Here is a 12,496-nt window from a genome sequence, read left to right on the forward strand (position 1 = left end):
CAAGAATACCATCCCTCTCTTGCAAACATGGAGAGAGATTTATCTTCATTTCGTCAGTTACGATTGCTTCTCCATGTTAAATACAGTGATTGTTGTACATCAGGTAATATAACAGATCATGGATGGTTTTTTTTTATTATTATTTTTATTTGTCCTGTATGTGCGGCCCCGGCCATACTATGGCAACTACGTATGTTATGTGTGTAGATACCGTTCTGATAAAGGCCAATCAGTGTAATGACATCTAGGTCTGTAGTGCAGTGTTTATTTTGTTGTTTATGTTGAGTGTCTGTCCATTTGACCTAAGTGACTATAGAAATTATGGTTACTTGGCTAGCATGTGGAGCAGGACATGTGTCAATATAACAGGGAAACCCATTCCTGTTATACTGAGAAGCACAACCGGTAATGGGATATCACCATCAGCTTGTCTTGCCCAAAAGAGGCAAGGCAAGCTGATCTTTTTTTTTTAATTAATAAATCGCCCAAACTGAGGGCGATTTGTACTTTAAAAAAAAAGAAAGCCAGATAACAGCTGATGAATGACATCGCACAGGACCTGAAAAACCAGAAATATCTGAAGCTCCAGCTACAATATCAATGGCACAGAAACAATGTAAGACACAGGAAATCCATTTTATCACGGAGGCTAGAAGTACCAAGTATCTCAGGAACCATAGGGAACCACATGAGCAAAAGAAGTCGTTTCTAAATGAACCACACCAATGGCACGTCTGTTCCTATGGTAATACAGTACCTAGCAACTCTATTAGGTCATAGACGTTTGGGGACGCTATATGCAACAATCTCTGAAAAAATATGTAAATTGAAGGGGTCGCAGGAAGCATAACATGTAGCCCCAGCAATGTCCAAACCAGTTTACCAGCAATGTGGAACAGAATTGGATAGAAACGGATTTCTAAAGAGGTATGATTATTAACGTGCGTTTAGCAGATTCTACAGTAGAGAGAGAGAGGACGGTTGCACTTTTTAGGGTGGCGTTGGAGTCTTTAAATGGAAAAATTCACGGAATCACATCCGTGAAGAGAAGTAACTGAAAAAACGTAAGGCAACGGAGCGAAGTGCTCAATGTTCGGAGAGGATTATCAAGTGTAATCGTGGCAAGACAATGGAAAAAATTAACCTCTGAATTTAATACAGGAACATCACAAGGCATTAGTACTCGAACCATACGAAGATCACTACAAGGAATGCAATACGGCAGTGGAAGTTCACGAAAGTCACTGATCTCGGACAGCAACAAGAAAATAGGGCTGCGTTGGTACCGTGCACGCAAAGGTTGATGCAGGAGGTGTGCAGGCAATCATACCTAATACTGACAGTATGGCTGATGGAGGTACAATGGTATGGAGCATGTTTCTTTAACAGCTTTGTCTCCCGATCTTAGTTGAGGGCATCATGAACACCAGAGCAATATTATCTGAACATCACGAACACCTAACAATGGTGCATTCTTACATCTATGGAGTGGGGATACTTTCAAGATTATTATTATTCAGTTATTAAGTTTGATTTCACCCCCTGTACAGCTGGTTGGCTAGAAGGGTGCTGATAATGCCAAGAGCCATTGCGCCAAACGTATGAGAGAGCTGTTTGAGCAACACCTGTTCAAACACGAATCGGCTAATTAGGTTAATCTGCAACCCACTGACCATCTGTAGTCAGTGGGTTGCAAATCAACCATGATCAGAAAAGAAGTGTTCGTCAGCACAGTCCCTCGCCCACATCACTCCAGGAACTGAAGATAGTTTTATTACATGAACCGTCGAATATTCCTCGTCCTAATTTTCAAAATATTTTGAATCCTCCTAAGTCGTGTTGGAGTAGTAATCCGAATCGGTGGTGGCCCAACAGCATGTCAAATCAACAAAGTCTGATTACAGTCTTATTGATTTGATGACTCACCACAATGACTACCTAGCATAATTCAACCGAATGGCAATGAATAGAGCCATGGAGGAGACAAGAAACAGGCTGCTGCAAGGGCCATTTTTAAGGGGACATTCTCATACTGATATTTATACAGGGCCATGCAATTGTATTGGGGACCTTTTCTTTTTTAAACTATGATGTAACCATTTAAAAATGTTTATGAGGTTCCCTTCTGTGTAGAGGTCCCGGTGCATCAAATTTAATTATCAAATTGATCGCCACGTCTTGCACGTGCCTGCAAGACATGGCGATAAATATGTAAACAATCATATATACACTGTCCTCTAACATGTATTGTAGCACTTCACCACAGGGCAGTAATGTTATTTATAGAAGCGTACCTTAAAAGTAGGATATAAAAGGCATGTCCACTCCATGATAGGTAGATGGAACAAAATAGGACAAGAAGAGGACCCCAACTGCATTACAAGGGGTGTGACAGTAAGTTGTCACATAGTAGAAAGCTTGCGACATCAACTGGTCGTATTTAAACATGAAAGCCGAAGTAGGGAAGATGTCCCAAAATATGTATTACATTAGAGATATTTTTCATCAAAGGATAAAACGAGTACTCTACCTTCGAATAGCGAAGCCCCCTGAGTGTTTGCATCTGTATGCGATCACTTCAGGCTTTCATCTTAACACAGCCCTGCTGAAATGACAACAATTTTGTATTTCCAAATTGCTTGAACATATCCTATGCCCCATTTAGGTTGGCACGGGCGTCCACTCCTAAACAACAACAACAACAAAATATATTTATTTTCCTGAACATTATTTCCCTTGGGTTCTGCTGCAACTTCTCACTGCTCCAGCACTACATACAAACTCTACAATACAAAATTCTTGGTGTTTGCTTACACAAGAACAAAAGTGAGTATTGTTATCATCTTAAAAACACACACATACGGGCACTGAATATTTTTATAAGATTAAAAACGTGACTTTTCTGTCATCTGGCCACGTTTAGAAGAAACCTATACCTTATGCAAAATAAGAACCAACATTTCATCAAGGGCAAACAAACTTTATTCAACTTAATCCTAATTTCGCAGGAAACACGAGCTGTTTCAATAAATACCTCTATAGTGTTTTTTACCAGTGTGCAATACTACCACTGTTAACAGAGTGTTGAAAGCTAGTAAAAAGAAAGTAGTGTCATATCGTGAATTTTCTGTGAGATCTGTAACCTCTTCTACGTCACTGCCTCGGCTAATTTCTTGTATACAGGATCGAGCCAACAGGTGAGGAAAGGAGTCAACTACTTCCGGGCGTCATTTGCGAAAGGCACCGAGCGTTTAATGTAATTATAAATAATACTAGCTCCAACTCAGCGTTTCAAAAAGCATGGGGGCTATTGATTTTAAAACTACCCACTTCACAGCCTCTTTGTATATATTGTTGTTATAGGATTTTAGGCGCACTTGAATGGATTCAAAGAAGGGAACTAGCAAGGGGATGCGGACTACAAAGCTCGGCAATAGTTTAGAATCTTAGGGGGAAATCTAGAGATATATAAGGCGCTTAAGGGAATTAGTAAATCAACGGAGGTGTATTTTCACTTTTAGGGGAGGGAGGGAGAGAGAAGAACGAGGAGCCACAGATACAAAATTTTGGGGATGTAAATCGTGTAACAGAAGGCTGATCTCATGAAATTTAGGCAACATGGTAGGTAATTCATTGGAATGAATTGCCCGGCACGATGGCGAAAATGCAGAAAAAGTCCGCTTCCTATCCCCTGGCATTTACTGCCATGAAGGGAATTTGTCCCGGACCAATGTACCACTATATTTATATTTCGTAAGACAAATAAAGATTAATCATTTGCACATATTAATACTATACTAATATTAGAAATATTTATGATTACTGTAACTCACAAGCGCCCACAAGTAAGGAGACGGCGGGTTCGAGTCTGTACGAGTTGCTATTGCCGGGTTTTAGGCACATCACCGACTTAGACCATATTGCACCGTGTATATCCTTAAGTTGCCTGTGTTCTGCAGTAATCTGCTTTTTTTGTTGGATGAAAAACACGAGTTTCAGGGAGAAAAAAATTCCATGTAACAACCGCCTGAGACCCAATTAACTCAGCAATGTTGTAAATAAATACCATAAAAATTTCTTGCGTCATTGACGGGATTCTAACCCAGGCCTTTTCCACCCAGCGTTGGGAGGATGGTGCTTATTGTGGTGCCAAAAATCTGGCTGTCCTTGATTAACTATGTATTCTGTCATAATAAATATGTAAACTCACTGGCCTCGGCTGTCTGGAGAAAAAGAAAAAAAAAAAAAAAAACGGAAATTAATTAATTTATTATGCTGGGTAAAACATTGGTCTAACGTCAAATGCTCATAGTTCTATAATGGTTTAAAATTAAACAGCATACTGAAATTTCGTTTCTGACTTGCTAAAAACCATGCATAAGATGCGTCATATTCACATCTCGCCTCGGGTGGCAAAAAAGTCTAGGCTCAGCTCTGCTTGAATATAAAGAGTTAAGTTTTTATCATGCTAATTATAGTATTAATTGTCAGCTTACTGTTCGTCTCTTATTTTATTATAATTCTTGGTTTTAAGATGTTCCAACCTTCACTGTATTAATCTCTTATCAATTACACTGAAAGGATAGAATTCATAAGATTCATGGCACGACGCTGTCACACCCTCTCGCCAGTGGACGAACCCACCGCTATATAAGTACACTGCATCCACGTATATGGTAATTCGATGTCAGTATGGATAAACGTCGTGAGTTAACAGATTCGGAAAGATTGGTTTTGATTTTATTGGCGCATTAGCTATACTTTGAAAGAGGGATGATAGTGGGTGCCCAACGCATGGGTCACTATCGCGGAGGTGGTACAGAAATTGCGCTATCCCCGTTCGACAGTATCAAGAGTGTATCGGGAATACGCCATTTCCGGAATAACATCTCATCGTGAATGTGGCCATCGATGTCTGTCTCGCATTGTTTCAGTCAACCGGAAAGCGAGTGGCACAAATCACCGCAGTCTTCAACGAGAGAGAGATGCCAAAAACGTCTCCACCAAGACCATTAGCCGCAATAGGTTATCGGAGCCACCGACCCACCAGAGTCCCATTGCTAACATCACGACACAGGACTCTGCGCGTCAACTGGGCGAAAGAACATCAGCACTGGACCTTAGATGATTGGAGACGGGTCTCCTGGCCTGATGAATCCCATTTCCAGTTATTTCGAGCGCACGGGAGAGTGCATATATGGCGGAAACTGCACGAAGCTTTGCACCCGTCATGTCAACAAGGAACTGTGCAGGGTAATGGTCTGGCGCGTGTTCAACTGGCACACGTTGGGACCTCTGGTATGTCTAGATGGATCTCTGAACGGTCCAGATTATGTGTCCATCCTTGCAGACCATTTGCATCCCTACATGGTCATCGTGCACCCACAGGGCAATGGATTCTTCCAGAAGGACAATGCGCCTCCCCACAGAGCCGTGGTGACTAGAACAAGGTTCATGGAATGGCCTCCTCGTTCACCGAACATGAACTCTGTGGAGCATCTTTGGGATGCTGTGGAAAGATCCGTTCTAGCTTTGGATCCATAACCCAGGAATGCGACGGAATTATGGATAGCAGTGCAGCAAGCATGGATGGAAATACCTGTGGAACGCTTTCGTGAACTCAATTCCTGGCTTTGTGACTGCCCTTATCAGGGCGAAAGGTGGGCCTACCCATTACTAGGTTTTCTGTCCACTCAGTGTATATCTTAATATAATTTTTAATAACCAGTAAATATTTTCACAGCCTGAATGATTTAATTTTTAAATTACATTTTTTTTTAAAGATACGTAACATCTTGATTTTTAAGAAACATTTAACACTGCAATTTATTAAATAATTATGCGCCTGAAGCTTGCATAACATTACAAAATTCATACCAATTTTAAAAAAATTAGAAGTGGATGATTGTGAATGAAAAGTGAAAAAATTGAAAGAAGTGAAATCATTATAATGAAATAAAACTTAAATGAAAATTGTTGCAAATGATAAAAGTGCAAACCTATTGAGTTTACATACTGTACATTGTCACAAGATAGATTCGAGCGAATCTTTAAGCATTCCACATACACAATGAATGGGTATGCCTTCCTCAATCGAAAAGGCAATAATAATTATGGGACAATGACTTTAAATTATACGATTCACTGCCTAGGATTAGTAGGGGTTTTTTTTGTTCTTATTTAAAAAAAATAATAATACTAAAGCCTCAGCTCATAATTTTATATCGCAAGAGCTCACATTACAATAATACACTGAATAGCCACTTTATTAGGTACATATTCTTTCCATGAAACGGAAAGCTTTCAGAAATAGCTCTTCCATCTGTCATTGTAGAAGTTGATAGCTTAAATAGATTCAAGGCAGAACTAGACAAACATTTGGACCGAGTGGATGCGTGAAATTAATATATATATTTATTTTTTTGGCTGATGCTATATAAGTTTGCTTTCTTGCATCATGTGCCTTTACTAATGCTAATAGCATCACGTATTAATACCATGTAATATTAAACAAACGGGCAGCTGGGTAGGGACATGTTTGTGTGCAATTCATTGCAAGAATAGACAAGACGAACGATTTAAGTGACTCTGAAAGTGGCAAAATAGTCGGCGTCGGTATGAATATCTCAGAAAGCGTAACCTTGCTGGAGTTTTCAAGTTGTGTCGCAGGTGTATCGAGTTTGGTTCAATAATCAAACAACATCAACCCGAAAACTTCATACTACTGTATATCTGGTCTGCCTCCACGGGGCCAAGTGTGGGCAACGTTGGGCCTCAGCAGGGGTCCAGCGGCTAAATGGCCAGATGAACAACGATACAACACTACACATATACAAAATCCACACACTTTTAAAGCTCTGGCCTTCCCAGAGAAATGGGAAGGCCAGAAAACAACGCGGAGATGGGGGAAACCCCTGGTGCCGTTAGACATCGATACATTTTACAACATCAACCCAACGGCATTCTATGGTCGGAAACATAATTTCGTCAATGCGAAAGACAAACGGAAGATGATAAGACTTGTGTGCAGGGTAATAGAAAAGCTACAGTCAGTCAAATAACAGTGAAATGTAGTGCAACAGCGTCAACCAAAGAGGAAATTCAAAATGCAAATCTCTTACCTTGCCACGAATGGGGTATAGCAACCAACGACTGAATATAGTTCCACTTCGGTCATTAAAAAACGAGAAGGTAGGGTTATTGTGGGATCGGGAATATCAACACTGAACAGTGGAGGACTGGACTATTAGAGATAAGCTGCATATTGTGTAACCACTGCTATAGTGAGAATATATCCCCTCCTCCATTTCGTTGATTACCTTCGAGGTTACTCCGTGGCAGCACAGTCGACACGATACATTGCTGTCTACCACTGAAAAGGTCTCGGTTCGATTTCCATTGACAACTGGAAGAATTCCTAAAATCCTCTTCAATCGAGGCTGCAGTTCGCCCATCTCAGACGGAGGGATTATACTTTATGCCTATGAGTTCGTCTGGTTTTTCATCCTTGGAACATGCCATACGGTTCGTGAACACGCGCTTCTGCAGGAAAATACGGATATAAATGACAAAGCTTGGTGCTATTAAAATTAAAACTTGATTCTGATTCCGTTCAGTGCCATATAACCCACTAAGGTGTCTGGTTTCCAAGCTTACAGTCCACAACTTCTGTCCATTATCGAAATGGACAGCGATCTAATCCGTCTCCAGAGCTTAGCACAATATTCCAAATGCGGTCTCATCATCGTCTTATGCAATTATATGTATTATTAATAACATTTAATAATAAGTAATAACACTGATATTGAAAAGAAACCCTTTTCCACATTGAGCTGAAAACGCCAGGGTTCTAATCCAGTCAAGTAGCCAGGAACTTTATGGGCTTTCTCATTCCGTGGGCTGAGCTATTCAGTCTAACATGATAATAGCAAGGTTACAAGCAAACCGACCAGAGAACACCAGAAATCTTTTTTTTTCCCCTTCGGATGATTCAATGAATGGGTTATCTCATTCGTTATACATCTGAACATAAAACTAACTGAATGAAACAGTTACAGTACTGTATACAGGAAGTGGAATGACTATCACAGAGGCCTGGTAGAAACTCTATTAGGCACCTCTGAAATGAATTGTGTGTGTGTCTAATCAACCACGGAGTCAGACTTTACAAGCTTTAAGTTTCCCCAGCAAAAAATGGTAAAATATGTCCATTTACACTTGCCAAATTTAGAAAGTTTAGCTCATAGGATATCTTCTGTATTAAAGGCGACCTTACACTATATGAAAACTATTCTCTGACCACTTACATGCAGGGTCACTGAGAACGAGCACAGGCCCTGGAGAAAACATCCTCACCAAGCCTCCTTACTCCCTTCAGATCCGAGGATGCCGACCTCCCCTCCTCGGCGCCTTGCTTATATGAATGTCACGATGTCCAACACTTTTGATAACATCATCTTCTGTTGGAACTGTTTTGGGTTATAATAATAATAATCTGCAGCCATTGTCAGTGTACTGCAGGACGGAGAACCTTCTCAGCCAGTGGCGCGTTATCCTATAGGCAAAAAAGACATCTACCAAGGGACCAGATCAGAAGGGAGGGGGGCCCCAAAATCACTGTTTCCAAAACCCATTGCTGTTTTTTTACTAATATTTTTAAGTGATTTTTATCGAAAACTGAACTTTCTACCTGCCAAGGTTAATGAACTTTACTTGAAGATTAATTTGAAAATTACGCTTTTTTCAAAAATGGTTTTACGTATTAAATTTTAAATCTAGTTCTTATGTCATATAATTTGTTTGTTTTGTTTCTCACAATAAAATGAAATTGAAAATGTTCTTTATTAGTTTTTTCTTTAGATGGGCCCCAAATTTCATTTTGCCTTGGACACCATGAAGGTATACCACGCCACCGTTTTCAGCAAGTCGTATTAAGGGAATGGTCCCTATCTGTCATCGGCTGGAACCCCGGTCTACTCAAGAAGCCTGTGCTTAACCGAGTGGTCAAGACCACTCTTACTTGATCACTTGGCTACGGGGGCCTGTTTGTTTTCGGCTATATTGGTTTTAATTTTCTTTAAATATAAAACGATTCGATTTAAGAATTTAAATTTTATAACAAAAAGATACACGCAGAGCATAAAAACAGTGACACTTGATTGCCATTTCAATGAAAACAGCCACATGAGGCAGGAGAAGTTGCAAGTGTTTTGAGCCACGGTACATTCATTTTATAAATTCAAATAAATACTAAAAATTTTTTGTTTGTACTTCACTGCAAGCCGAAATTCAACTGTCGACAAGCTTCTAAAAAAAAAATGCTGTCAAGGCAAAAAAAAAAAAAAAAAAAGTTAAATAATATTTAAAAAAAAGATGGGCTGAATGTCTAACACGAATAATCAAGGTTCCGTTGTAATAATATATCGGAAGATCAAGAGAATACACAAGTTTTAAGACTATATACAATTCCTCGCCCCCCCCCCTCTTCCTTACGGAGTGAAATTGTATATTATTATCTTTAGGCGGAACCTAGTATATTTTATATTTTTCAGTAGAATTTCATAGCATTTTTAAAAAATGTTTTATATTCCATATTTCACTTAGTATTATAAATAAAGCGATAATATTAAATGTAATAATTGCAAAGTGCTATTAAGCTCTAGCTTGTGGAGGCAGAGAGCTCTAAGTAGATTTAGAGTAGTTTTAAAAAGAAACTAGATACAACTGAATAACTATAATTTGTGAACCTTGGAATTTATCAGCTGGTATGCTGGAATAAATTACAGGTAACCAGTGCCGTACCTAGACTTTTGTCGACCCCGGGCGAAATATTCATCTGGGGCCCCCTTGCAAATATTAAAGGTGGAATTTAAAATGGAGAAAAAAAAGGAAACACCCAAAAATTATTCAAATCATAATCAGTAATTTAAACTTTAACGACTAGTACATTATTTATACAGACTTAAAAGTTTTCAAATCATCACCTTACGATATTTAGTTGATATAAATTTGTCTATAACGTCTGATGTTTTTATATCTTTCAATACATCTTGTTCTAGTGACATGATTAATGGCCAATCCATTAATTCTTTCTTGGCAAAATAAAGTATTATATTAAGAAAAACTTTTTTTATATTTAAAAAAATTAAAATATCATCGGTATTCGGGCCCCAGGCGAACATCTAGTCTGCTCGTACCTAGATATGGCACTGCAGGTAATTATAAATACTTGGAGAAGATAAAATATAAAATGTCACCGTACAACTGTTTTTGCTAAATGTGCATATTTTTCGAATACATGACTACTAAAAATAAATAACATTTTCACTTCACGGAACATGTTACAGCTTTAGTCCTCTTCCGGTTCATTTTGGCAAATTTTTTTAGCATATTTTGCAGTAGTCACGTACCCGAAAAATGTACATAATTTTCGAATTCGTGACTACTAAAAATAAATATTTTCACTTCACGGAACGTGTTATAGTTTTAGTCCTCTTCCGGTTCATTTTGGCGAATTTTTAAGCAACATACTTCATAAAATAAACATAGGAGGGGGGAGAATGTCTCCACATTGTTAGCGTTTGCCATCAAGTTTAACATTTAACAACTAAATAGAAAGCAATTCGTAAATAAAATTCAATCTTCATTACCTCGAAATCAAAATAAAATGTGAAATAATCCATGGATTTCTGTAAATTTAAATTTCTATTGAAATACAAAATGTTGTATATTTAGAAAAACATATGAAAATAAAAATGTCACATTATCTATCTCTCTTTCTCTCCATTTTAAATCTCGTTTTGAAAATTAATCCAGAAAAAGGGCCCCCCCTGTTAAGCAAAGCTACGTATCGCACCACACGACAAGACACACTACCTGTTGACAATCTGCATTCGAGTCATTTATACCGGCAGACGGCTCTGTACTTTTGAAAAGTTAACCAAGAGTTTAAAGAGACAAACTTACCTGAAACTTCCTAAGAGAAATGAGGAGTTACTCCTTCACAGCATAATCCATTAGTACGAAATACACCAGCGTATATTTGACGAGTTCATTTTTTTCGCATCGAAAACAACTGAACACACAAAAATTCACCATTCACACAATAGCCACGCATCCAACTTCTACAGGTATGGAAGCCATCTTTCACACCTGGCTACCTGGTGGAGCTTAACCAGCGCACATTTTTTCAGCTATCAATAAATTGAATAAATTCATTTAATAAAACTATTCCAATTACACCTAAAAATTCATATTTTAAATGTGATAATAATTCAGATTCCAGTTATTCATGTTGTTTAATATTTCATATTATATAATATATTTTTTTATTAAGCCACGTTATCATACTTTATAATGAAACGGCTGGCAGATGGCGTGGTAGTATGGCCCAGAATTAGTTGTGTAGAAGCGCGAAGTTTGTAGGTGTTATTGGTGTACGTGGATGATGTAAAGAAAATGTTTGATTAATTTACTGTTTAAGTAATATCACGTGGGTGGTTCAAAGGCGTTTTGTTATTTACAGCTTAAAGGATATCTTTGTACTTCTACAGTTGACAAACCAAATGCTATGTTGTGTTTATTTGAGAGTGCATTTAGCCAGTTTTCTGCTTAGCGTGTATACATTCGTTTAAAAATGAGTAAATCCAAAGATGCTGCTTCTATGCAAGCAGTTTTGGATTATTTATTAAAGCAAAACAGACCTTATAGTGTTGTGGATATATTTAATAACTTACACAAAGAACATGGGAAGACTGCGGTGACTAGGGCAGCAGAAGTGCTGGCCCATGAAGGTAAAATTACAGAGAAGACATACGGAAAGCAAAAAGTATATTTTGCTAACCAGGACCAATTTCCAGAAGTTAAAGAAGACGACCTAAAATGTATGGATGCGGAAATTAATAATTTGACCACCACTCTTCAGGATATTCAACAGACAATACGTAATGCAGAATCTAAACTTACTTCATTGACTTCGAGTTTGACCACGCCGGAAATAGAATCGAAAATCAGCACTTTGGAGGGTGAAATTTCAGCATTGAAATCAAAATTAGAAAACCTAAAATCCAACACTAATACTGTAATAACATCCCAAGAAAAAGATGAGATATACGGTGAAAATGAAAAATGCGTCAAGGAATGGCGTAAAAGAAAACGCATGGCAGCAGATATGTTGGATGCAATATTGGAGGGTTATCCAAAAAGCAAGAAAGTGTTATATGAAGAGGTGGGAATAGAAACTGATGAAGATGCTAACGTGAAATTACCTAGTTAACATTAAATAATAATCTTGGAAATAAACGGCATACATGTTGTATACTTTATAGTAATTTGAATATTCAAGGATTTTGATATGAATGTTTGTACAAATGTTGGTTGTATATCATTATAAATATTTATTCTGCTTTTTTTTGCCATATTAATTTATGACATTGCATCCCTGGTATATATATATATATATATATATATTTTTTTTTTTTTTTTTTGGGTGTTTGTA

General features: G+C 38.0%; 2 protein-coding genes across 2 annotated transcripts in view; one reads left to right on the forward strand and one right to left on the reverse strand.

The window, feature by feature from the left end:
- Positions 1-11,116, reverse strand: part of ck (unconventional myosin-VIIa ck) — a 273,948-nt gene extending 262,832 nt beyond the window's left edge. Inside the window, exon 1 of the mRNA XM_090377618.1 lies at positions 10,966-11,116. The gene's annotated coding sequence lies outside the window, so the exon portion shown is untranslated. The remainder of the gene's footprint in view (positions 1-10,965) is intronic.
- Positions 11,117-11,428: 312 nt separating this feature from the next.
- LOC150091985 (homologous-pairing protein 2 homolog) lies at positions 11,429-12,295 on the forward strand. Its single transcript, XM_090386400.1, has one exon. It carries the CDS (start codon positions 11,636-11,638, stop codon positions 12,272-12,274), a length of 639 nt encoding a protein of 212 aa, XP_090242526.1. The 5' UTR covers positions 11,429-11,635; the 3' UTR covers positions 12,275-12,295.
- The last annotated feature ends 201 nt before the right edge of the window (positions 12,296-12,496 follow it).

The sequence above is a fragment of the Mastigoproctus giganteus genome, chromosome 1, assembly GCF_048544385.1.
Source record: "Mastigoproctus giganteus isolate SK-2022 chromosome 1, ASM4854438v1, whole genome shotgun sequence".
NCBI lineage: Eukaryota > Metazoa > Arthropoda > Arachnida > Uropygi > Thelyphonidae > Mastigoproctus > Mastigoproctus giganteus.

What these genes read in the sequence shown, in the direction of transcription:
- LOC150091985 (XM_090386400.1), top strand. Translation starts at nt 11,636, where the DNA reads ATGAGTAAATCCAAAGATGCTGCTTCTATGCAAGCAGTTTTGGATTAT.